General features: G+C 38.7%; 1 protein-coding gene across 1 annotated transcript in view; it reads right to left on the bottom strand.

Annotated features, from left to right (window-relative positions):
- LOC150077635 (radial spoke head 14 homolog) overlaps window positions 1–26,964 on the bottom strand; it is a 172,958-nt gene that overhangs the window by 21,789 nt on the left and 124,205 nt on the right. Inside the window, exons 7-8 of the mRNA XM_090385039.1 lie at window positions 26,190–26,306; window positions 6,461–6,572 (exon numbers count right to left, since the gene is read on the bottom strand). Coding sequence (XP_090241165.1) covers window positions 6,461–6,572; window positions 26,190–26,306 — 229 coding nt within the window. The remainder of the gene's footprint in view (window positions 1–6,460; window positions 6,573–26,189; window positions 26,307–26,964) is intronic.

Below are 26,964 nucleotides of genomic sequence, written 5' to 3'. Positions count from 1 at the left end.
TGGAGTGTGTTGGGATTACTGGAGAGCAAGATGAATTACAGGGTGGCTTCATGGTAGAAGACATCAGGCAATGATGAGGATAGTGATTAATGGATATTCTTCAGATTGGTTTAATGTCAGATGTCGAGGTCCTGCAAGAATTGATTCTTGGATCACTGTTATTTCTGATTTTCATAAAACATTGATGAAGGGATAAAAGGCATGATGATCAAAATTTGCAGATAATTTAAAGAATGGGAGAGTCAATGATCAGTGTCAAGCAGCACTCCTTCAGGATGACCTCATGAGTTCAAGAATGATCAGAAAAGTTGCAGCTATGTTTTAATGGAGCAAGATGCAAGAGGTTGTTATTTCTAAGGGAATAGAAACCTCCTCAAAATAACTTATATACAGTATATGGTAGAGTTGAATTAAAAAGAGTAAAAGAAAAGGGATCTGGGAGTTACAATATGAGCAGATATGAAGTTTTCTGAGCAATGTTAACAGGTAGGCAGAAAAGCCCATGGTATCATATTGATGATTTATCAAACAACATCCTATAGAGATAGGGAGGTCATAATCCCACTATTCAAGGCAACTAAGACTGCATTTGGAATATTGTGTCCAAGTATGAAAACCTTATCTAAAAAAAAAAAGACACTGAGCTTCTTGAAAGGGTCCAAATACGGGCACCTCGCATGTTGTGATCAGCAAAAGGGCAACCATATAAGGAAAGACTTCGGTTACGTGATCAACAGAGCTTGGTAACCAGGCACTTTAGAGGGGCACCAGATTGAGGTTTATAAGGTTCTGAGATGGGTTAGTATAATGAATGAAGGCAGAATTTTCACTGTTATAATGAATTCCAGGCAATAAATTTAAATTACAGGGGAAGAGGTTTACATAGATTATAGAAAGTTTTCTTTTCGGCAGTGAGTTGTTGATTACTGGAACAATGGAACAAGTTGCCTTCAAAGGTAATTGAGGTCAACAGTTTGAATCTTTTTCTTTTCATCTTTTTTCTTTTGGCCAGTGCAGCAAAAGCCTGTGGCTTCCTTGCACTATATGGCTAATACTAATGCTAAGTTCTCTTTTAGCCAGCAAGTTGTTGATTACTGGAATAAGTTACTGCCATAGTTAGTTGAGCTGACAGCTTGGTAGGTATTTTGTATTATTTATTTATTTAATTTTTTCTCTTGTGGTGCAAAAGCCTCAGTTTTCCTTGTACCATATGGCTAATACTAATGCTAATAATAATTTGTATTTACACTCTCAAAAAATGAGGAACATTACATAGGAGACACACAAAAATCTGGTTCAGTGTTGTTAACACAGTTCATGTTATGACAAGTACCAAAGGTAAAATAACATCCAAATGGAATTCCACTGTTGGTATGGCCATCACTTGTCACTCATTCACTTGTTGGCCATCACTTTAGTGTAAAACACTAAAAATTATTAATAAATTACACATATCTGATCACAGGCAGAGTGATCAGGTAACTATTCTGGGTTTTTCAGTGCATACACATTGAACCTGGTCCAATAAATGCACACTTGTACCTGGTCCAATAAATGCACACTTGTACAGACAATTTCTTTTGTACAATAAAACCAACACTTCTGCTTATTTTTCCATATTTATTGTAATAAATATGGAAAAATTTATTTCATGACTATCATGTAAAAGACATGATAGTCATGAAAATAATGGAGTCTGGGTGCGAGATTAGCCTGGGCAGCCATTGCTCCTTAAAGCTCTTCAAACAGAGAAGTTTTTCCTGATTTATTTTCTGCTTTATTAGTTTAAATTGTCATATTAACTTATTTTCTAGAGTAGCTTTATATTCCTAGTTACGATACTTAGTTTAAAGTTTAACTTAGACAGAGATTTCGTAGATATTACTTAGTATTGGTAACGGTATCAAATCCACGTGTCACAAATTGAACGAGAGGTCTTTTAACCAAATTTAGTCGATTTATTAACCAATTGTTATATCAAATTATCTTCTATAAGTAGATTATAGACCGAGTTAGGATCCTTAGTTTATTCTAAATTGAGATAGCGAGATTTCGAAGCTAATCAATACTTACGAGTCCGTAGAAATACCGTTCGTGAATTCCCGCCATTTTTACACGATAGCATAAGCTTAGTGTAGTATACTGCATAATATAATATTGTCAATTAATCAGTAAATCTATTAATCTTGATAAACTTTATTGTCAATTAAATTGTATTTTTAACTCTATAAATATATATAACGACTTAATCGTAACGAATAATTAATACATAACTATAGTGGTACACGTGATACGGAAGTTGTATAAAGGGAACACTAGATACCGAAAAAAAAAAAAAAAAAAAAAAAATATATATATATATATATATATATATAACATAACTGTTTTGGGATATAACTTAAGGATTTAATTTTTGTTTTAAATTTTATTGAATTAAATTGGAATCATGACTCTGACCAGAGCAGCAAAGCAAAAGGCTCAAGCTAATGGGAGTGCTGTGGTTCAGGGGAGAACTGAGGGGGGCAGTTGCCCTCTGAATCACAGTCTATTAAAATGCACTGTTTGCTTGATGTTTGCGGAGCAGTCGGGTACGGGACATGATACTGCCAAGGGGGATGTCTTTGTGTGTGCACGATGTAAGGAGTGCAAGGAAATCAGGCGACAACTCAGCGTTGTTATGGGCCTTTATGAGACCTTGAAGGACAGGGTGGATGCCCTCGAAGCAAATAAATTGAGGGGCCCATCAAGCTCTCAGCTGCCCACATCAACGCCAGAGCTTGCACTTGGTCATCAGGCAACACAGGGGCAGCCCCCTAGGCAGAATGCGCTGGTCCCACAGGAACTAGTAGTTGTTGGTGACTCTATTGTCAGGGAAACGGGGAACATGCTTTGTAAAAAGGATAGGTGGAATAGGACCAGGGTATGTCTGCCAGGGGCAAAGGTTGATGACGTTGTAGAGCGGATATCATCTTTTAAGGGCACAAAAGGTGATATAGTTGTACACGTTGGCACTAATGATATTAAGAGTAGGAGACCGGCGGAATTACTTAGCAAGTACAGGTCACTGTTGAAAAAAAGCCGTGAATTAGGGTTGAACTTGAAAGTGTCTGCAATTCTGCCCAGACACGATAGGAGGGAGTATATGATGAGAGCCTTGTCGATCAATTCGGCCCTGGAGGGATTGTGCAAGGCTCAAGGGGTAGAATTTTTTTCAGCCTGGACTGTACTTGTTAACAGGAGAGATTGCTTCTACAGGGATGGGATACACTTAAATAGAAAGGGTGCAAGAATTTTTGCTGATGCTGTCGAGGCAGTGTTAGGTGGGTCGGAAAACTGCTAGTTGGGGGGGATACAAGGACTAATAGATTAACAGTAGCCACTGGCAGATGTGGAAGTGATTCTTGCACTGCTTCTATTCAAATGAGCAGAAGTCTGAAAAACAAGATGCAGGATATTTCAGAGACTGCTGGTAGTCATTGCGTTACAAGTAAACACATGGGTTGTGTTAGGGTAGCTAAGAATAGAAACAGGTGCATGTATACCTGCGTGTACACCAATGCTAGGAGTTTGGTAAATAAATTTGATGAATTTGAGGTATTGCTCAAAACATCAAAGGCAGATATTGTTGGGATATCAGAGACGTGGTGTCACACAGATATAAGTAATGCGGAACTGGAATTTGGGGAATACAATGTATATAGAAAGGATAGACAGGACAGGAGGGGAGGAGGGGTTATGCTATTAATTAAGAAACACATAAAGTCAAAGGAAGTGAAGCCAGTTGACATCGATGGACAGGGCAGTGTCGAGTCAGTTTGGTGTGACATAAGCATAGGGAAATCAAAATTGAGAGTAGGAGTGTGCTATAGGCCTAATGACTCTGATGAGTATAATAATATATTGTACAGGGAAATAGAGTGGGCCAGTAAATCAGAGAGTCTTATAATGGGGGATTTTAATTTCCCAGATATTGACTGGAATTTGTGGGTTGGTCACTCGCACACTAGCAAGGCTTTTGTGGATTTATTGGATGATTGTTTTCTACATCAGCATGTTCGTGAGGCAACAAGAGGGAGCAATACTCTTGATCTGATTATCAGTAGTGATTCTTCATGCATTAAGAACCTGCAGATAAAGGAACCACTAGGTGGCAGTGATCACAGTGTGTTGAAGTGGGATTTACTCAAGGAGGTAACTACCATCAGAGGTAAAGGGAAGGGTTTTTGTTTTCGTAAAGGCGACTATGATGGTCTGAGACAGTATTTAAATTCTATACAGTGGGACCAACTGATGATGTTACCAACAGCAAACTCAAAATGGGAAGCATTCAAGGAACTAATCTTGGTGGCTACCAGGCTTTACATACCAACTAAGAAATATTGTTCAAGGTTTAGGCCTAAATGGTTGTCAGATGGACTAATGAGACATGTGGCAGAGAAGAAAAATGCATGGGATACATACAAATTAATGGGTGACATGGAAGCCTATGATAGATATAAGTTGGTCTGTAACCAAGTCACAAAGGAGATTAGGCAGGCAAAGGCAGACTACGAAAAATCCTTGGCAAAGGATGCAAAGAAAAACAGAAAGGAGTTCTTTACATACTTGAACTCGAGAAGGAAAGGGATGAATCAGATTGGTCCACTGGATATTGATGGTTCAACAGTTGAGGATCCTGCTCAGGTGGCTAACAATCTAAACGAGTATTTTGCATCTACATTCACGCATGAGGTGTTATTCAGGAAGGAGAATGATGTAGGTAAAGTAAACATTGGCAGTGAGCTGGATGATTTTGTAATAACTGAGAGGAAAGTGGAGGAGAGATTGTTGAGGATAAACATAAAAAAGGCACCTGGGGTGGATGGGATCTATCCAGTTATATTAAAGGAGGCAGCAAAGGAAGTATGCAAACCCCTAGCCATAATTATGAGAGCTTCTTTGGACTCAGGGGAGGTACCCATAGACTGGAGATGTGCAAATGTAACCCCAATTCACAAAGGAGGATCAAAGGCTGACACAGGTAATTATAGACCTGTTAGTTTAACTTCTGTTCCAGGTAAATTAATGGAGGCACTGGTTAAAGAAGCACTGCAGGATCATCTAGACAAGAATTCAGTTATAGCTCAGACGCAGCATGGTTTTGTTAAGGGCAGGTCTTGCCTGACCAATTTGATTGGATACTATGATGTAGTCACAAAAGAACTGGATGCAGGGAATAACTTTGATATTATATATTTGGATCTTAGAAAGGCTTTTGATACTGTTGCACATGGAAGACTGCTGCACAAATTGGAGCAGTGTGGCATTGGAGGCAAATTGCTGCTATGGATAAGGGGATGGTTGAGTGGCAGAAGACAGAGAGTGGTAATCAATGGACACTGCTCAACGTGGACTAGTGTTATTAGTGGAGTTCCTCAAGGTTCAGTGCTGGGTCCATTGTTGTTTTCGGTGTTTATGAATGATATTGATGATGGGATATCAAGTTTAATGTCTAAGTTTGCAGATGATACAAAGGTTGGCAGGGTCGTTAAGGACACTACTGACGCTATGCTGCTGCAACAGGATCTGAAAAGGTTGAACAGATGGGCTGAGAGGTGGCAAATGAAGTTTAACATTGACAAATGTAAAGTACTACATATGGGTAACAGTAACCCCAGAGCAATGTATCAACTCTGCGGTACTACACTGACAGTGGTGGAGAATGAAAAGGACCTGGGGGTAATTGTGCAGGCAGATATGAAGTTCTCTGAGCAGTGCAGACAAGCGGCAAGAGTAGCTCATGGTGTCTTGTCAATGATATACAGGAATTTTTCTAGCAGGGATAAGGAGGTGATTATTCCCTTGTATAAGGCAATGGTTAGGCCACATCTTGAGTACTGTATACAGGTCTGGAGGCCTCATTTCAAGAAGGATGTAGAGCTGCTGGAACGGGTACAGAGAAGGGCAACAAGATTAGTAAATGGAACAAAGGGTTGCTCTTACGAAGAAAGGCTTAAGTTTTGCAAATTACAGAGTCTGGAGACTAGGCACCGCGAGGTGATCTGATAGAGGTGTATAAGGCTTTGAATGGTTTGAGCATGCTCAATGCCAATGGGATTCTTCATCTTTCTCAGAATAATCACCTCAGAGGGCATAAATTCAAATTGAGGAAGGACGGATGTCGGATAGATGTGCGGAAATTTGCCTTTGGCCAGCAGGTGGTTGGTTGGTGGAACCGACTTCCATCACTTGTTGTTGAAGTTGATAGCCTAAACAAATTTAAAGCTCAACTGGACAGGTATTTCGAACGAACGGAGGGGTGAAATGGGAGAGGGTTTTTTTTTTTTTTTTTGGCTGATGCTGAATAAGCTTGCTTTCTTGCATCAGCCTCTACTAATGCTAATGCTAATGCTAATGCTATGCAAATTTTTTTTGTTTGCTGATATAAAATAATAGATAAACCAAATAAATACTCTTATACCTTGACACAATTTAATCTAACTTCTACATTTGAATCTTTCAGAAGTGGTAAAAGTTTGCTAACTCCATCTTGCTCCAAGGACTGAAGTTTACCTTGTGTAGCTACAGCTATCCTATGGAAAAAAAGGCATTTTTTTTGTTAATGTTATTAGCAAAGGGTATAATTACATACAGTAAATAATTAGAAGAATTAAATAAAATTTTGCTATGTAGAGGTAAAACACTAAAAATTATTAATAAATTGCACATTTCAAGGCCCTAAACTTGTAATATGTAATTTACTGTGTCTATTTTTCATGTGATGCTTCATCAACATATACACAGTACTGCCATAAATCACAAAAGTAAGAATAGAAAATGATATCACAGAGCTGTGGGTTTTGCATCATGTGTAGTACTAATGTATGGTTTCCTTTAACAGGTATCATCAACTAGCAAAGGAAGCCAGTGAAAATGGAATGGGGAGATAAAGAAAACAGGACTACTCATAGGTCTTCATAAAGCAGGACATGATGCACCTGCAATTTTCAAACTTCTGAAACCACTTGGAATAAGCCGAAGATTTGTCTACAGGGCAATTGATAGGTACAATGAACAACAGAGAATTGATGACAGGCCACAGTCCAGCCACCCAAGGAATGTGAGGACCCCTGCAGCTACAAGGCAGTGGAAAACAGAATTCATAGGAATCCTCTACAAAGACAGAAAATCATGTCCAGAGAAATGGAAATATCACCAAGATCGATGTCACGCATAATCAAAAGTGATCTAGGGATTAGTGCCTTGCCTACTGTAGGAGAACAGGACAGTTCCTAACTCCAGCTCTGATGGAACAGAGGCAAAAAAGATCAGAGCCACTGCAGCGTCGGTACATGCATTGACAGATATGCTTCACAGATGAAAATATTTTTACTATTGAGGACAGTTACAACAGCCCATAGCTCTGCAGAGGCATGTCAGACCATTAAAAGGGTTGAAAGGGGTCATCATCATCCAGCATCAGTGATGGTTTGGTGGGGAGTATCCTACAAAGATGTAACAAAGATGCATTTTTGTGTTGGGGGGAAAACCAGTGCAAAGGTGTACCTGAATGATATTCTGGAGCTGCATGTGAGATCCCTCTTAGCAAATCCATGCTGTGTCCGAGCTATAACTGAAGTCTTGTCTAGATGAGCCAGCAATGCTTCTTTAACCAGTGCCTCCATTAATTTCCCTGGAACAGAAGTTAAACTAATAGGTCTGTAAATTAGTGTCTGGAGACTAGGCACCTGCGAGGTGATCTGATTGAGGTGTATAAAGCCTTGAATGGTTTGAGCATGCTCAATGCGGATGGTATCCTTCCTCTTGCTCAGAATAATCACCTGAGAGGGCATAAATTCAAACTGAGGAAAGACAGTTGTAGGGTAGATGTGCGGAAGTTTGTCTTCTTCCACTCAACCATCCCTTTATCCACAGCAGCAATATCAAGTTGTAGAAGTTGATAGCTTAAATAGATTCAAGGCAGAACTTGACAAACATTTGGACCAAGTGGATGGGTGAAATAAGGGTTTTTTTTTTTTTTTTTTTCGGCTGATGCTATTTAAGCTTACTTTCTTGCATCATGTGCCTTTGCTAATGCTAATTTTCATCATTCCCTCAATTCCCTAAATTCCCTCAATTCCCTAAATTCCCTCAATCCCCATCATTCCCTCAATCAGACTATGTTCAATGGTCAGCACTGAATCTTCCAACAGGACTCAACGCCTGCCCCACAAGGCAAAGATCACCCAAACATGGCTGACAGAGAATGTGCCCGAGTTCATCAAGCATGCCAAATGGCCTCCTGCCAGTCCAGATCTTAATCCACCTGATCACCGTTTAGGCTATTTTGGAAGGGATGGTCTGTGGTAAAAGGCATGCCACATTTGAAAGCCGAAGAGATCACTGGAGGGCGTAAATTCAGATTGAGGAAAGACAGATGTAGGATAGATGTGCGGAAATTTTCCTTTAGCCAGCAGGTAGTTGGTTGGTGGAAGAGACTTCCATCCCTTGTTGTGGAAGTTGATTGCCTAAATAAATGTAAGGCTCAGGTGGACAGGTATTTCAAACGAAAGGAGGGGTGAAATGGGAGTGGTTTTATTTTGGCTGATGCTGCATAAGCTTGCTTTCTTGCATCATATGCCAATGCTAATGCTAATGAATACTGTGGCCAATTTCCCACTTTATGCTGTGTGTACTTCTATTGATGAATGACCGGAACATTTGAGGTCTTGTGTAAAAAAACAAGGGGAGACATTTTGAATGAGTGTTGTGTTCCTTCATTTGTTGGGTGTTCAAGAATAAACCCACAGAGTTTTGAGTTCCTGTGTCTTTTTATTTTGTGGCTACATGCACTAACACATGTGACAGTATTTATTGCAGTACTGTGCACACTGAGTTGGCTTTGCATTACCAATAGCTATCTAATACTTTGTGGTGACACCTTTAGCCCATAATACAGTCCGAACACATCATAGCATGGAACCCACAAGTTGTTAAAGGGTGTCCTGTGGTAGTACTACCAATGCGTTGCACAATGTGTCTAGTAATACCCACACATTGTCAGGTGGATGGTTGCAGCATCGAATGTCCTTTTCCAGTAGGTCTCAACCAAACTCGATTGGCTTGAGTTCGGGTGAGCTGGTCAAACAACCATGGGAGGACAGACAATTCACTGCCATGTTCCTGAAATCAGTTAACAGCCGGCTGGGCTTTGTGGCATGGTGTGTTATCTTGTTAATAGATGATAGAGGTTGTCTGGATGTATTATCATTGTGAAGGGGGTGTACTTAGTCAACAAAAACAGAAAGGTAGGTATTCCTATTGAGCCTGATCATAAATGATTAATAGTGATCAGAGGATTCAGGGTATTTTTTTTTTTTTTTTTGTTAGTTCTTGGCACATTGGCTTCTGTGGCCATAATGCACCTCCCAAAGTTTAGCATTAGCATTAGTAGAGGCATTTGATGCAAGAAAGCAAGCTTATGCAGCATCAGACAAAAAAAAAAAAAAAAAAAAACACCACTCCCACTTCACCCCTCTGTTCGTTCAAAATACCTGTCCAGCTGAGCCTTAAACTTATTTAGGCTATCAACTTCCACGACAAGGGATGGAAGTCTGTTCCACCAACCAACCACTCGCTGGCTAAAGGCAAATTTCTGCACATCTATCCTACATCTGTCTTTCCTCAATTTGAATTTATGCCCTCTCAGGTGATTATTCTGAGTGAGAGGAAGAATCCCATCAGCATTGAGCATGCTCAAACCATTCAATGCTTTATACACCTCTATCAGATCACCTCGCTGGTGCCTAGTCTCCAGACACTGTAATTTGCAAATCTTAAGCCTTTCTTTGTAAGAGCACCCCTTTGTTCCATTCACTAATCTTGTTGCCCTTCTCTGTACTCGTTCCAGCAGCTCTACATCCTTCTTGAAATGAGGCCTCCAGGCCTGTATACAGTACTCTAGGTGTGGCCTGACAATTGCCTTATACAAGGGAATAATCACCTCCTTATCCCTGCTAGAAAAATTCCTATATATCATTGACAATACACCATGAGCTACTCTTGCAGCCCGTCTGCACTGCTCAGAGAACTTCATATCTGCCTGCACAACCACCCCCAGGTCCCTTTCATTCTCTACCACTGTCAGTGTAAAACCACAGAGTTGATACGTTGCTCTGGGGTTGCTGTTTCCCATGTGTAGTACTTTACATTTGTCAATGTTAAACTTCATTTGCCACCTCTCAGCCCATCTGCTCAACCTTTCCAGATCCTGTTGCAGCAGCATTGTGTCAGTAGTGTCCTTGACAACCCTGCCTACCTTTGTATCGTCTGCAAACTTCGACATTAAGCTTGATATACCATCATCAATGTCATTTATGAATACAGAAAACAATAATGGACCCAACACTGAGCCCTGAAGGACTCCACTAATAACATTAGTCCATGACGAGCAGTGTCCATTGATTACCACTCTCTGTCTTCTCCCCGTCAGCCACCCCTTTATCCACAGCAGCAATTTGCCTCCAATGTTACACTGCTCCAATTTGTGCAGCAGTCTTCCATGTGCAACAGTATCAAAAGCCTTTCTAAGATCCAAGTATATAATATCAAAGTTATTCCCTGCATCCAGTTCCTTTGTGACTGCATCATAGTATCCAATGAAATTGGTCAGGCAAGACTTCCCCTTAACAAAACCATGCTGTGTCCGAGCTATAACTGAAGTCTTGTCTAAATGATCCTGCAGTGCTTCTTTAACTAGTGCCTCCATTAATTTTCCTGGAACAGAAGTTAAACTCACAGGTCTATAATTGCTTGTGTCAGCTTTTGATCCTCCTTTGTGAATTGGGGTCACATTTGCACATCTCCAGTCTATGGGTACCTCCCCTGAGTCCAAGGAAGCTCTCATAATTATGGCTAAGGGTTTGCTTACTTCCTTTGCTGCCTCCTTTAATATAACTGGATAGATCCCACCACCCCAGGTGCCTTTCTTGTGTTTATCTTCAACAATTTCTCCTCCACTTTACTCTCAGTTATTACAAGATTCTCTAGCTTACTGCTAGAGTTGAATACACCTCTGGCTTTCCCCTCGCTAAATAACTCCTCATGTGTGAATGTCGATGCAAAATATTCATTTAGTTTGTTAGCTACCTGAGCAGGATCATCAACAGTTGACCCATCGATATCAACTGGACCAATCTGATTCATCCCCTTCCTTCTAGAGTTTACATAAGTAAAGAACTCTTTGCTGTTTTTCTTTGCATCCCTTGCCAAGGATTTCTCGTAATCTGCCTTCGCCTGCCTAACCTCCTTTGTAACTTGGTTACAGATCAACTTGTATCTATCATAGGCTTCTGTGTCATGTGTTAATTTGTAAGTATCCCATGCATTTTTCTTCTCTGCCATATGCCTCATCAGTTCATCTGACATCCATTTAGGCCTAAACCTTGAACAATATTTCTTAGTTGGTATGTAAAGTCTAGTAGCTTTCAAGATAAGTTCTCTGAATGCTTCCCATTTTGCATTTACTGTTGGTAACATCATCATTTGGTCCCACTGTATAGAATTTAAATACTGTCTCAGTCCATCGTAGTCGCCTTTACGAAAGCAATAACCCTTCCCTTTACCCCTAATGGTAGTTACCTCTTTGAGTAAATCCCACTTCAGCACACTGTGATCACTGCCACCTAGTGGTTCATTTATCTGCAGATTCTTAATGCATGAAGAATCACCGCTGATAATCAAATCAAGAGTATTCCTCCCTCTAGTTGCCTCCCAAACATGCTTATGTAGAAAACAATCATCCAATAAATCCACAAAAGCCTTGCTAGTGTGTGAGTCTCCAGCCCACAAATTCCAGTCAATATCTGGGAAATTAAAATCTCCCATTATAAGACTCTCTGATTTACTGGCCCACTCTATTTCCCTGTACAGTTCCTTATTATACTCATCAGAGTCATTAGGCCTATAGCACACTCCTACTCTCAATTTTGATCTACCAATGCTTATGTGACACCAAACTGACTCAACACTGCACTGTCCAGCGATGTCGACTGGCTTCACTTCCTTGGTTTTTATGTGTTTCTTAACTAATAGCATAACCCCTCCCCCCTTCCTATCCTGTCTATCCTTTCTGTAGACGTTGTACTCCCCAAATTGCAGTTCTGCATCCCTTATATCTGTGTGACACCACGTCTCTGATATCCCAACAATATCTGCCTTTGATGTTTTGAGCAATACCTCAAATTCATCAAATTTATTTACTAAACTCCTAGCATTGGTGTACATGCAAGTATACCTGCACCTGTTTCTATTCTTAGCTACCCTAACACAACCCATGTGTTTACTTGTACCGCAATGACTTCCAACAGTCTCTGAAATACCATGCATCTTGTTTTTCAGGCTTCTGCTTATTCTAATAGAAGCAGTGCAAGAATCTCTTTCACCTCTGCCAGTGGCTACTGTCAATCTATTGGTCTTTGTCTCCCCCCAAGCTAGCAGTTTTCCGACCCACCTAACACTGCCTCAATAGCATCAGCAAATATTCTTGCACCCTTTCTATTTAAGTGTATCCCATCCCCGTAGAAGCAACCTCTCCTGTTAACAAGTACAGTCCAGGCTGAAAAAAATTCTACCCCTTGAGCCTTGCACAATCTTTCCAGGGCCGAATTGATCGACAAGGCTCTCATCATATACTCCCTCCTATCGTGTCTGGGCAGAATTGCAGACACTTTCAAATTCAACCCTAATTCTCGGCTTTTGTTCAACAGTGACCTGTACTTGTTAAGTAATTCTGACGGTCTCCTACTCTTAATATTATTAGTGCCAACGTGTTAGTGCCAAAGTCAAGGAGATGTGGCATATGCAAGTATCGACCATGCTGATCATCGTGTCAACCAACAGTATGGTGCCAAAGACTCTGCATAGCAGCCTAGCAGCAATAAGTTTCCCAGAGAACACCCACAAGGAACTCCAGAAAGTCACAATCCTGAACACCTATAGGATAGTCGGAGATTTCCTCGACCAACAGTAACACCAGACATTACAACCACCCTGTGTACTTAGTAGCAGTATCCATCACGGAGTGGAATCCCCCAATCAGGGAGAAATAATATAAGAGCAACAATAATAATAATAAGGGGTGCAATGGTCCAGTGATTATGACACTGGACTACCACTCTGATGGACCCGGGTTCGAGTACTGCATTGCCATAATAACGGATAGGATAATCCGACACAACAGACCGGACATAACCCTTGTGGACAAGAAGGAAAAGGCTACCTATCTGATTGACATAGCAGTACCCAACTGGCAACCTGCAGAAAACCCATTTGGAGTAAATCAGGAAGTACACGAACCTAAGACAGGAGATCAAAGAGATGTGGCATATGCAACAAGTAACAACCATCCTGATCATCATGTCAACCATACCTGTGGTTGACATGATCATCATGTCAACCACAGGTATGGTGCCAAAGATCCTACATAACAGCCTAGCAGCAATAGGTCTCCCAGCAAATACCTACAAGGAACTCCGAAAAGTTGCAATCCTGAACACCTATAGGATAGTCAGAGCTCCTCGACCAGCAGTAACATCAGACATAGCAACAACCACCCTGTGTACTTGGTAGCAATACCCATCACGAGGTGGAAGCCCCAATCAGGGAGAAATAATATAATAATAATGCTATTCTGGTATTTATCTTTAAGGGAACAAAGAAGAATTAGCGATCTACCGACCAATGAGCTTATTAGGAGTATATAAGGGATGCAGATTTGAATATGGGGAGCACAGTGTACATACAAAAAGGACAGACAGGATGGCAGATGAGAGGAGATAAGCTCTTAGTAAAGAAGCACATAAAAGTCTAAGGCAGTGCATCTAGTGCAATGTTGAGCCAGTTTTATGTGACATAATGGAAACAAAAAAATGAGAGTAGCAGTGGGACTGCCAGGGGCAAAAGTAGAAGGCATTGTACAGCAGATATCATCTTTTAAAGGCACACAAGGTAATATTGCTGTATGCATTGGCACTAATGATATTAAGATGAGTTTTGTTTTCAATATTTATTAATGATATTGATGAAGGTATATCAGGCTTAATGTCCAAGTTTATAGATGATAAAAGGTTGGCAGGGTGGTTAATCACAGTTATCAGAATAAGCTGCTGCAACAAGATCTAAACAAATTAGGCTGATGGGCTGAGAAATGGCAAGTTGAAGTTTAACGTTGATAAATGCAAAGTACGGCATATGGGTATCAGTAATCCCAGATTAACAATCCAATGTGTGGTACTACCTCAAGGCAGTGGAAAATGAAAAAGACTTAGAAAAGACCTAGGGGGTAACTGTGTAGTCAGATTCAAAATTCTATGAGCAATGCAGACAGGCTGTCAGGACAGTCATGGTTTTTTGTCAATGATATACAGGAACTTTGCTAGCAGGGATAAGGAAGTGATTATCAAGTTGTATAAGTCAATGGCTACGATGTATCTTGAGTCATACAGCTATGGAAGCCTCATTTTAGGAAGGATGCAGACCTGCTGGAATGGGTGCAGAGAGGGGCAACAAGATTATTGAAGGGAATGAAAGGATGCTCTTACCAAGATAGGCTTCAGTTCTGCAAATTGCAGTGTCTTGAGACTAGGCACCTGCAAGGGTGATATGATCAAGAGGGGGCATAAATTTTAATTGAGGAAGGATGGTTGTAGCTTGGAGAAAGCATATGTAACTTTGTTGAAAATAAACTGAATCATAACTTCATGACTCAGACCAGACCAGCAAACCTAAAGGCTCAAGCTAATGGGAGTGCTGTGGCTCAGGGGAGAACTGAGGGGGGCAGTTGCCCTCTGCATCACAGCCTTTTAAAATGCACTATTTGCTTGATGTTTGTGGAGCAACTAGGTACGGGACATGATACTGCCATGGGGGATGTTGTATGTGCGTGATGAAAGGAGTGTAAAGAAATCAGGCAACAACGCAGCATTGTTATGGGCCTATATGAGAGCTTGAAGGACAGGGTGGATGCCCTCAAAAGATTAAAAATGAGGGGCCCATCAAGCTCTCAGCTGCCCACACCAACATCAGAGCTTGCACTTGGGCATCACGAAACACAGCGGCAACCGTTAAGGTAGAATGCGCTGGTCCCAAAGGAACTAGTAGTTGTTGGTGACTCTATTGTCAGGGAAACGGGAAACATGCTTTGTAAAAAGGATAGGTGGAACAGGACCAGGGTATGTCTGCCAGGGGCAAAGGTTGATGATGTTGTACAGCGGATATTATCTTTTAAGGGCACAAAAGCTGATATAGTTGTACACGTTGGCACTAATGATATTAAGAGTAGGAGACCAGTAGAATTACTTAACAAGTACAGGTCACTGTTGAAAAAAAGCCGTGAATTAGGGTTGAATTTGAAAGTGTCTGCAATTCTGCTCACACACGATGGGAGGGAGTATATGATGAGAGCCCTGTCGATCAATTCGCCCCTGGAAAGATTGTGCAAGGCTCAAGGGGTAGAATTTTTTTAGCCTGTCTGTACTTATTAACAGGAGAGACTGCTTCTACAGGGATGGGATACACTTAAATAGAAAGGGTGCAAGAATGTTTGCTATCAAGGCAGTGTTAGGTGGGTCGGAAAACTGTTAGCTTGTGGGGGATACAAGGACTAATAGATTAACAGTAGCCACTGGCAGAGGTGAAAGTGATTCTTGCACTGCTTCTATTGGAATGAGCAGCAGCTTGGAAAATAAGATGTGTACAAGTAAACACATGGGTTGTGTTAGGGTAGCTAAGAAAAAGAACAGGTGCACGTATACTTGCATATACACCAATGCTTGGAGTTTGGTAGATGAATTTGAGGTATTGCTCAAAGCATCAAAGGTGGATATTGTTGGGATATCAGAGACATGGTGTCACACAGATATAAGTAATGCAGAACTGGAATTTGGGGAGTACAACATCTACAGAAAGGATAAACAGGATAGGAAGGGAGGAGGGTTATGCTATTAGTTAAGAAACATAAAATCCAAGGAAGTGAAGCCAGTCGACATCACTGGACAGTGCAGTGCAGTGCAGTGTCGAGTCAGTTTGGTGTGATGTAAGCACTGGGTAATCAAAATTGAGAGTAGGAGTGTGCTATAGGCCTAATGACTCTGATGAGTATAATAAGAAACTGTACAGGGAAATAGAGTGGGCCAGTAAATCAGAGAGTCTTATAATGGGGGATTTTAATTTCCCAGATAATTGACTGGAATTTGTAGGTTGGTCACTCACACACTAGCAAGGCTTTTGTGGATTTATTGGATGATTGTTTTCTAAATCAGCATGTTCGGGAAGCAACTAGAGGGAGCAATACTCTTGATTTGATTATCAGTAGTGATTCTTCATGCATTAAGAATCTGCAGATACAGGAACCACTAGGGTGGCAGTGATCACAGTGTGCTGAAGTGGGATTTACTCAGGGAGATAACTACCATCAGGGGTAAAGGGAAGGGTTATTGCTTTCGTCAAGGCGACTACGATGGTTTGAGACAGTATTTAAATTCTATACAGTGGGACCAACTGATGATGTTACCAACAGCAAATTCAAAACGGGAAGCATTCAAAGAACTTATCTTAGAAGCTACTAGGCTTTACATACCAACTAAGAAATACTGTTCAAGGTTCAGGCCTAAATGGATGTCAGATGAACTAATGAGACATATGGCAGCGAAGAAAAATGCATGGGGGTACATATAAATTAACATGTGACACAGAAGCCTATGATAGATATAAGTTGATCTGTAAACAAGTTACAAAGGAGGTTAGGCAGGCGAAGGCAGATTACGAGAAATCTTTGGCAAGGGATGCAAAGAAAAACAGCAAGGAGTTCTTTACTTATGTAAACTCTAGAAGGACGGGGATGAATCAGATTGGTCCACTTGATATCGATCGTTCAACTATTCATTATCCTGCTCAGGTAGCTAACAAACTAAATCAATATTTTGCATCTACATTCACACATGAGGAGTTATTCAGGAAGGGGAATGCCATAGAAAAAGTAAACACTGGCAGTGAGCTAGATGATCTTTTAATAATTGAGAGTAAAGTGGAGGAGAAACTGTTGAAAATAAATACAAGAAAGGCACCTGGGGTGGATGGGATCTATCCAGTTATATTAAAGGAGGCAGCAAAGGAAGTACGCAATCCGTTAGCCATAATTATGAGAGCTTCCTTGGACTCACGGGAGGTACCCACAGACCGGAGATGTGCAAATGTTACCCCAATTCACAAAGGAGGATCAAAGGCTGACACAAGTAATTATAGACCTGTGAGTTTAACCTTTGTTCCAGGAAAATTAATGGAAGCACTGGTTAAAGCAGCACTGCAGGATCATCTTGACAAGAATTCAATTATAGCTCAGACACAACATGGTTTTGTTAAGGGAAGGTCTTGCCTGACCAATTTGATTGGATACTATGATGTAGTCACAAAAGAATTGGATGCAGGGAATAACTTTGATAATATATATTTGGATCTTAGAAAGGCTTTTGATACTGTTGCACATGGAAGACTGCTGCACAAATTGGAGCAGTTAGGCACTGGTGGCAAATTGTTGCTATCTATAAAAGGAATGTTTGAGTGGCAGAAGACAGAGTGGTAATTAATGGACACTGCTCATCATGGACTAATGTTATTAGTGGAGTCCCTCAGGGTTCAGTGTTAGGTCCATTGTTGTTTTTTGTATTTATAAATAATATTGATTATGGTATATCAAGCTTGATGTCCAAGTTTGCAGACGATACAAAGGTTGGCAGGGTTGTTAAGGACGCTACTGACGCTATGCTGCTGCAACAGGAACTGGAAAGGTTGAGCAGATGGACTGAGAGGTGGCAAATGAAGTTTAACATTGACAAATGTAAAGTACTACATATGGGATACAGCAACCCCAGAGCAACGTATCAACCACATATGGGATACAGCAACCCCAGAGCAACGTATCAACTCTGTGGTACTACACTGACAGTGGTAGAGAATGAAAAGGACCTGGGGGTAATTGTTCAGGCAGATATGAAGTTCTCTGAGCAGTGCAGACGGGCTGCAAGGGTGGCTCATGGTGTCTTATCAATGATATACAGGAATTTTTCTAGCATGGATAGGGAGGTGATTATTCCCTTGTATTAGGCAATGGTCAGGCCGCACCTTGAGTACTGTATACAGGTTTAGAGGTCTCATTTCAAAAAGGATGTAGAGCTGCTGAAATGAGTACAGAGAAGGGCAACAAGGTTAGTGAACGGAACGAAGGGTTGCTCTTACGAAGAAAGGCTTAAGTTTTGCAAATTACAGTGTCTGGAGACTAGGCACCGGCGAGGTGATCTGATAGAGGTGTACAAAGCCTTGAATGGTTTGAGCATGCTCAATGCTGATGGGATACTGCTTCTTGCTCAGAATAATCACCTGAGAGGGCATAAATTCAAATTGAGGAAAGACAGATGTAGGATAGATGTGCGGAAATTTGCCTTTAGCCAGTGGGTAGTTGGTTGGTGGAACAGACTTCCATCCCTTGTCATGGAAGTTGATAGCCTAAATAAATTTAAGGCTCAGCTGGACAGGTATTTCGAACGAACGGAGGGGTGAAGTGAAAGGGTTTTTTTTTTTTTTTTTTTTTTTGCTGATGCTGAATAAGCTTTTTTTCTTACATCATATGCCTCTACTAATGCTAATGCTAATAAATTAAAATATACTGTTTCTGTATTATAGTAAAACCTCATTAATACAAACGTATTTTATACAAAGTACTCATTTAAATGAAGCATGTACAATTCCCCTGTGAAAGGATAGGTTTTTCTATGTAAATATATTTGTTTATTACAGAATTCCATTAATATGTATTCTCTCTCTCTCTCTCTCTCTCTCTCTCTCTCTCTCTCTCTCTCTCTCTCTCTCTCTCTCTCTCTCTCTATTGTACCGTGTCCGTTAAGGACATTGGTGATTATGGTCTTCCACAGCTCTCGATCTTTTGCTGTTCTCAGCAGGTCTAGACTCTGTACGTTCATCCAATTGGTCAGACTAAATATAGTTTATCTTTGTCTTCCTCTGCTTCGCTTTCCATTCACCTTGCCTGTCATGATGATCTCCTCCAAACCTTCCTTTCTCATGATGTGCCCAAAAAATTTCAGCTGCTTTTCTCTTATGTTCCTCAGTCATGATCTTTGCATTCTTGCTCTTTGTAGTACCTCTACATTCATGGTATGTTCAGTCCAGGATATTCTGAGCATCCGTCTATAAAACAATATTTCTGTTGCCTCCAAACGCTTTGCCATTTCTCGGGAGATTGTCCAGCATTCACTACCGTATGTAAGGACAGGTATAACATAACAGTTCAAAATTCTGTTGTTTGTTTTCAGTGACTATTTCCTATCTTTTAGTATGTTGCCCAGTTTCTGAAATGTGGCCTTGGTCATACCAATCCGTCTTTTGATTTCATTATCTGATCGTCCATCTTGTGTAACATAACTCCCTAGATAATTGTATTTCTCTACTTGTCTTATGATGTTCCCTATTTTCAGTAAGTATTTGGGCACAATTTTCTCTTTGCTATGCACTCTGTTTTTTTAATATTTATTGTTAAGTCTTTCCTTCTACTTTGTCTTCCACTACTTTGTCTAGAAGTTCTTGTAGTTCTTCTTCTGTCTTGGCAATGAGAGCAATATCATCTGCATAACTGATGTTGTTTACATTCTGTTCGCCAAATGCGAATCCTCCAATTCCATGTGTTCCTCTCATTATTTCTTTGCTGTAGAGGTTGAATATGTCCGGAAAGCAAACAGAGCCCTGTCTTACTCCCCTCAGAATTCTTATGTTCTCACCCCTGTCTTTTCCAATTCTCAGGCTGGCTATTTGTTCCCAGTATAAGTTTCTGAGAATCCTTATGCCTTTCCCGTCTATGTCTAAACAACCTAGAACGTTGAAGAGTTCTTCATGTTTCACCCTGTCGAATGCCTCTGTAAGATCAATGAAACACATAAACAGGTCTCTGCATTTCAATAGATAGCCCTCGCCGACATTATCCTCATCATGAAGATAGCATTTCTTGTTCCAGTATTTTGCATAAATCCACACTGTTCTTCTCCTATCTCCGTCCTTATTTTATTTCTTATCCTCATCAATATTATTCTTAGAAGAATAATATTACTCATTAAGCTAATGGTCCAATGTAGTTCACAATCAATAGTCCCTGGTTTCTTTGGCAGAGCTATGAATATGGATTTACTAAGATCCTCTGGTATCACTCCACTGTCATATATCTCATTTAACAGCTATTATCCCAATGCCAAAATCATCCAAAGCCCTTATCATTTCTGTCACGATGGCATCTGGTCCAGCCACCTTATTACTTTTCAATCGAGATACAGCTGCCCTGAATTCCGATTTCAGTATTACCAGACCTTTCAGGGTCCTATGGCTTGTGGTTTTTTCCCGTGTTCATCCCGAAAGAGTTCTTCGACGTATTCTGTCCATAACTTTGCCTTTTTCCATGATTACTGTGTCGTCCTTCGCTTTTATACAGCCTAACACTGGACAGATCTTATATCCCACCAACTCCTTGATCTTCCTGTGCACTGTAGCTGTCTCTGAGCATTCATATTTTTCAATCTCTTGGAACTGCTCATTTAACCATGCTTCTTTTGCCTCTTTGCATTCCCTCTTAACTTCCTTGTCCATCTTCCGATATTTTTTGCTGCATCTTGGAAAAATCTGTTGCCTTTGCCTCATCAAACTCAGGATTTTGCTCATCATCCATTGATTTTTACTTTTCCTTTCTTTCTTTGTAATATGTATTACAAAGTTTGTTTTCACCCTGTGAGAAATAAACTATTTTATATGTTTAATACAAATCTTGGCATGTCTCATTATCTTGGCATGTTTCTGGCCACTCGGTTCCCTGCTTCCTTAGGGATGGTACTGACTTGTTAGAATTTACTTTCGTGTAAACAAAACCAGTTTACGGTAGCTACAAAGTAAATGCACTCTGAAAAACATCATTGTGAAGGATGAACTGCTAAATTAACAAAAGAATAAAAACTGTTTTTCTAAGTTGTTTACATACATTCCCTCACTCTCCGTGGGATTAAGGTCAATTGCAATTGTTACGGCAGTTCAAAGAGTTGTTTGCTACAGTACAGTATAATTTATTTTTTTTGCCATTTTATCCGAGCTGATGTCTTTTTTGGAACTCGTAACTTTAAATTAATTTAAAGTTTGTTTATATTAAATCTTATCTAGCAGTGTCATGGAAACAAAATGTAAACGGACGGAATTAAGCCTGGAAATTAAACTAAAAATTTTAAAAGTGGCTGATAAGATGGAGCGAAGCAAAATGGGCATTGCAAAGGAATACATTCCTTTACCTGCTTTACAATAGTGAAAAACTGAAAAAAACTTGAAATGTGTGACACTGGAGCAGCAATAAAAAAACAGAAAATGAATTCATGGTGCAAAACATGAGGAGCTTGAAATAAACTTTTCGAATGGTACCAACAAATGCATGCATCTAATTTGCCAATATCAGATCCAATTTTGCAAGTAAAGGTAAATTATCTAGCTCAGCAACATGGAATTAGCAACTTCATATGCAGCAGTGGCTGGCTCCAAAGATATAAAGACAGGAATAACTTGGTTTTGCAAAATGTTTGTGGAGAGTCTGGATTAGTCGACAAAGAAAAGACTACAGACTGGTTGTGTTCTGTACAGTCCATTCTTCAAAATTATGAGGTAAAGGATATTTTTAATCTTGATGAGCCAGGTTTATTTTATAATTTGCTGACTAACAAAACATTTGCCGTTTGAGGAGAGTCATGTCGTAGAAAATTAAGTAAACAAAGGGTCACTAATCTGTTATGATGTAATTCAGATGGTAGTACAAAACTACGTCAACTTGTGATTGGTAAGTTTTCCAAACCAAGATATTTTCAAGAAGTTAACCAACTTCCCTGTGATTATGAAGACAACAGAAGTGCTTGGCTTACGGTCAAAATTTTTCAGTCTTGGTTATCAAAAGTGGACAGAAGAATGGCTTCAGAAAAAAGGAACATTTTGATGATTCTAATCTTTGTACAGCACATTTTGTTGAGACACTTAAGTTGATAAATATATGGCTGTTGTTTTTACCTTCTAATACCACCAGTTTTATACAGCAACTGGATCATGGCATTATTTATAACCTCAAGAAAGCACATAGAGCCTGCCTGATAAGGTACTTGATCTGCAACATAGAAGGAGGGAACAATTTGCAGCTAAACTGGAAGATCTTTGATGCTATCCATAATCTTGTTATTGCTTGGGAGTATTGCATCCAGTGCAATAATCAACTGCTTCAGAAATCAACACTTCAAATTTGAAGAGTTAGTGAAGGTGGATGATGAAGTCCACAGCAATGCCAATACCAAAAGAGCTGCTGAGCACCAAGCAAAACAATGGTTTTGTTACCAGTGACAGCGAAAGTGAAGAAGCACACAAACTGCCATCTAAAAAAGATGCCCAAAATGCATTGAGCATAACAGAGAATGTGTTGGCATGCAGTAACATTGATAAGAAACAACTATTGCATTTGATGTCTGTCCTGTAGTTAAAAATGCATATAGGACAAAAACTGTGCGAACAACATTGGATTATTTCTTTAAAGTGGATTAATTTATCAAAAAGTTAATGGTTTGTATGTCTTCTTTTATTTTAAAATTGTAATTTTTTTTTATTGTGATACTAAAATATTGTATATATATATCAAAATATATACTGTACAATATTTTCATTTCCATCAATTCCTTTTCTCTGAGTTTATCTTACAAACAAAATATCTTTAAAAATGTGTTATTCTTATTGCCATATTGTTAGACAAGGCTTTTGTTTTTATTATTTTATTTTATTGATTTAAATTAATTTATTTTTTTGTTTATTTTTGATATTCTTATATATATAGGTGACCCCTGCTTAATGCTGATTATTCGTTCCGTAAAAACAGAGTGCTAAGTGAATCCGCGCTAAGCAAGCGCAGTATTCCCATAAGGTAATATATGTATTTGTGAGTTGCGGTCGGTGCTATAGGATATTTCCTAATCAATAATAAACGGTAGTGAAAAGATGCACAAATGTCGGTTAAAATATTTAATATTTAAATATTTGCATATATAAAATATTCTGCACTACATACGTATATAATTATGTGGTAACTACTTACGTATCAAAATTAAACTTAAAATTCCAATTAAAATCATGAATTTAATTGATGAATTTAATCATGAAAAATGTGTCGATTTTGGGTTGAACTTTGGCCCTCTTCCAAATAAACTAAAGGGGGTTTTAATTTTAAATCCCCCGCAGTGTTACCACCCAACAATAAAGTCAACCGATCATTCGCTGCTTTGAAACCTGGCATGTTTTTTCTTCTTTCAATATGAAACTTCTTTTAGGCATTCGTTTCCACAAAAGTCCTGCTTCATCTCTGTTAAAAACTTGTTGAGAAATATAACACATAATATCCCTCTTCAATAATTTTAACAAGTTCTTTTTTGAAAGTTTCGGTTCCTTCTGCATTTGCGGCTTCTCCCTGGATTTTAAATCTATTCAACCAGCCCTTACTAGTTTTAAATGGTTCCACATTTTTTTTTTTTTTTTTTTTAAGGTGAGTTTTCTTCAGGTCATCATATTGGCTAATCTCTTTCTCTTTTTTTTTTAATAATATTTAACTTAACTGAATTCTGCATTGGATATTATCTTCAATAAAATTAGTTAGTCTCTCTATTTCAATCCTAATAGCTGGTCTAGCCCTAGTTGCTTGCAGTGAAACAGCTATCTTTCCCGCTGCTAAAATTAATTCTTTATTTTTTTTTTATAATTGTTCTTACAGTTAAACTTGCAAGTCCTAAATTATGGCATATCCGCTTGTCTTTGACCAGAATCGATTCGCTTCAAAACGTCTAATTTAATTTTCAAATTCAGTAGTTTTCTTACATTTATAGTCTTCGTACTGCACTCAGATGTTGTTGCTTTTTCCTTCTTATCGGCCATTATTAACTCTTCGAAAATGTAACTATGTTGGTTGCATTAATTACGATACAATGTTTAAGTAAACTGTTCGTTTCGCACAATGTCTAATACGGTACTGAGTGATGACTAGACTTTGGACAAATGCATATAACGCAAATATTACAAGAAGTATACTTGATCATTTTTTAAAATGTTGATCTCGGAACTACGTAACAAGTCATTGTACTGCAGTTAAATTAGCGTGCGAGAAAATTTCTCAAGTCGGCGTGGGAAATGTTTTAATGCCGTTTTGCTATTCATTTTCAAGGTATCAACTCCATCAAATGAAACAATTTCATTAAATATGCCAAAAATGCAATCTGTAAAAGAGCGTTATAGTGATCTGTGACAGCGTTATAGTTAGATACGGGTTATAATATAAGAACAGCGTTATAGTGAATCAGCATAAAGCGAACTGCATTATAACGAGGGCCTGCTGTATATAAGAATATCAAAAAAAAAAAAAAAAATTTTTGACACTTCTGAGGGGCCTCGTTATTACAAAATGTGAAAATTTAGATACCTTGAACTTTTTGTTAATGAGATTCAACTGTAGCAAATATTAAACAATTACAATTATAAAATTGTAATAAATATTTAAACATAAAAAATAAAAAAATAATTATAATCACTGTGCCACCTTTTAGATTTTGCTGCCATAGTGGAGTGTACCACATGCACCCCCACCACCAGGTCGGCATGGCTCTGGCCAGAAAAAAGTAGATTGCCAATAAATCGCCTTTATCTTTAGATGAGGATGCAAAAGAACCATTAGGATGTAACAGATGAGGAAGTATTAATGGACAGAAGTTGCAACCAGTATCTATGGCTAGAGGTCACAAGGCTTGACTAACATTTGAACAAGAAGCAAGTTTCCTACTTTTACCATATTCAAAATCAAGTTTGGGATTTGGAATATGGTAAAAGTGCGATATGCTAACTGAAATAAGCTATATACTTATCCTAAAACAGCCCTTCCATATTCTAATCATGATTTTCCATATCGTTGGAAAATCACGGTTAGATAAAGGATAAAAAAATTTGTCATTCCCCCCTAAACCTTTAGGTAGAATGACAAATAAAAGATTTCATCAATAAGAGAATAATTTTACTGACCAATATTAGATTCTTTTAAAACAGTGGTACAATAAAAGAAAAGAAGAATATAAATCATGGAGATCATTCCATTTTACATTTGTAATGTTATTTGTTATTTGGTTTTTAGGAGCATTAGCAACTAAGGCCATATTGCTCGGAGGATATGCGGTGGTCATTCCCTGACCTTTCCGCATCCTCCATATTTGGTGATCATGGGCTCAAACCCCGGTCTAATCAAGAAGCGTGTGCTACGCACTGCCACTCCTGCCCACCTGGCTACGGAGGCGCCTACATTTGTAATGCCAAATAACAGCCATGAAACAGAATCTCCATTGGAAAAGAAGAGACCATCACCAAGTCATAATCTGCATTACTTAAAAACAAAGCAAACATTAACATTGTACTTTCAAACATTTCAAACTACATCATCAACCTTTCAAATTATCATGTAATTTGAAAGGTTGATGGTGTAGAAAAAATGAACAGTTCAGATTTCCTGATATTTTAGAAGATAAGCAAATAAGTTGTGTGAGATAATTAATAGTAATAATAGTAAAAGCATGCTATTAGGTGGTTCCATACTAGAAAATTGAAGGAATTGATAATTAAATTTGCCAAAGGAAATTATTTCATTGTGAGGAAAGTTACATTTGGAATGGAATGGAAGTCAAAATATTGAACTAGACAGTAAAAATATGTGTAGAACTAGATGGTAATTTTAGAGCTGACAAATGAATTTGATCGAATGAGGCAAAGTAATTTTAAGCAAGGAGAAGAAAAAGAAGAGATTCCAAATCACAAAGCTTCAGCCAAGGAATATCAGAGCAGACACATGCAAAAACAGCATCTTTAAAGTGGAAGCAATTGAGCATATAATTAGGACAAATGAGATGAGTGATGAATGAGGCAACTATAACAGTTTGTAAGGAAAAAGTAAGTAGAGTCTGTAGATGGAAAACAGACATCTTCTAAATTAGAAATGGGAACTGTGAATAAAATTAAGATGTTTTAAAAATTAATTAGGAAGCAAATAAGAAAAGAATTATACATACATCATAAGAGCTCCCAGTGCCATTGCTCTGACTGAAGTGACATCATCAGATAACAAACTAAACAACGGAGGGACGGCTCCAACTTCACATGCCTTGTTTCTTCCTTTTTCATAAACACTGATCAAGCAAAATTGCAGAATTTAGTTATTACTCAATATTGACATGTGTGACACAACTATAAATATCATGTTATTATAATATTAAGCAGAAGCATGGAATTTTTTGCAAAACTCAAAATTACCATTTTTATACAGGTGGCGGCATAAGAACAATATTAAATGATTATGACAAAAATACAAAATATTTTTTATATTTGTTCATCAACTATCTTCAGTTTGGTATTATCAAAGTGTTGCATTGCTCTAGGATTATTGCTACCCAGATGACTTTCCAATTATTCCCTGACTGCTGTTTTCAGCCAAACCAACTAACTTTCTAGGACTTGCTAAAGCTGTTTTCTAGGACTTGCTAAAGTATTAATTTAAATTAATTTATTTTTTCATTTATTTTTGATATTATTATTTATGTCATAGTATGTATATATATATATATATATATATACACATAGTTCATTATTCGTCTATATAATCTGGTTAAGATTACTTTGTCAGTAGTGTGGCTTTGCACTGGAGTGCTTATAGCTGTTCTATTTTTTATTTTCGCTACATCAGGACCACCGCTGTTCAAATCTTCTGCATTGGCGGTTTGATCTGAGGATCAGATGGCGGACTGATCTTTCGATCGATTCTCCTTTGCGGCGATTTGTACAGCGAAT

Source organism: Mastigoproctus giganteus, chromosome 11, assembly GCF_048544385.1.
Source record: "Mastigoproctus giganteus isolate SK-2022 chromosome 11, ASM4854438v1, whole genome shotgun sequence".
NCBI lineage: Eukaryota > Metazoa > Arthropoda > Arachnida > Uropygi > Thelyphonidae > Mastigoproctus > Mastigoproctus giganteus.
The sequence above is the reverse complement of the archived record's forward strand: the minus strand, read 5'-3'. Positions and strand labels throughout refer to the sequence as shown.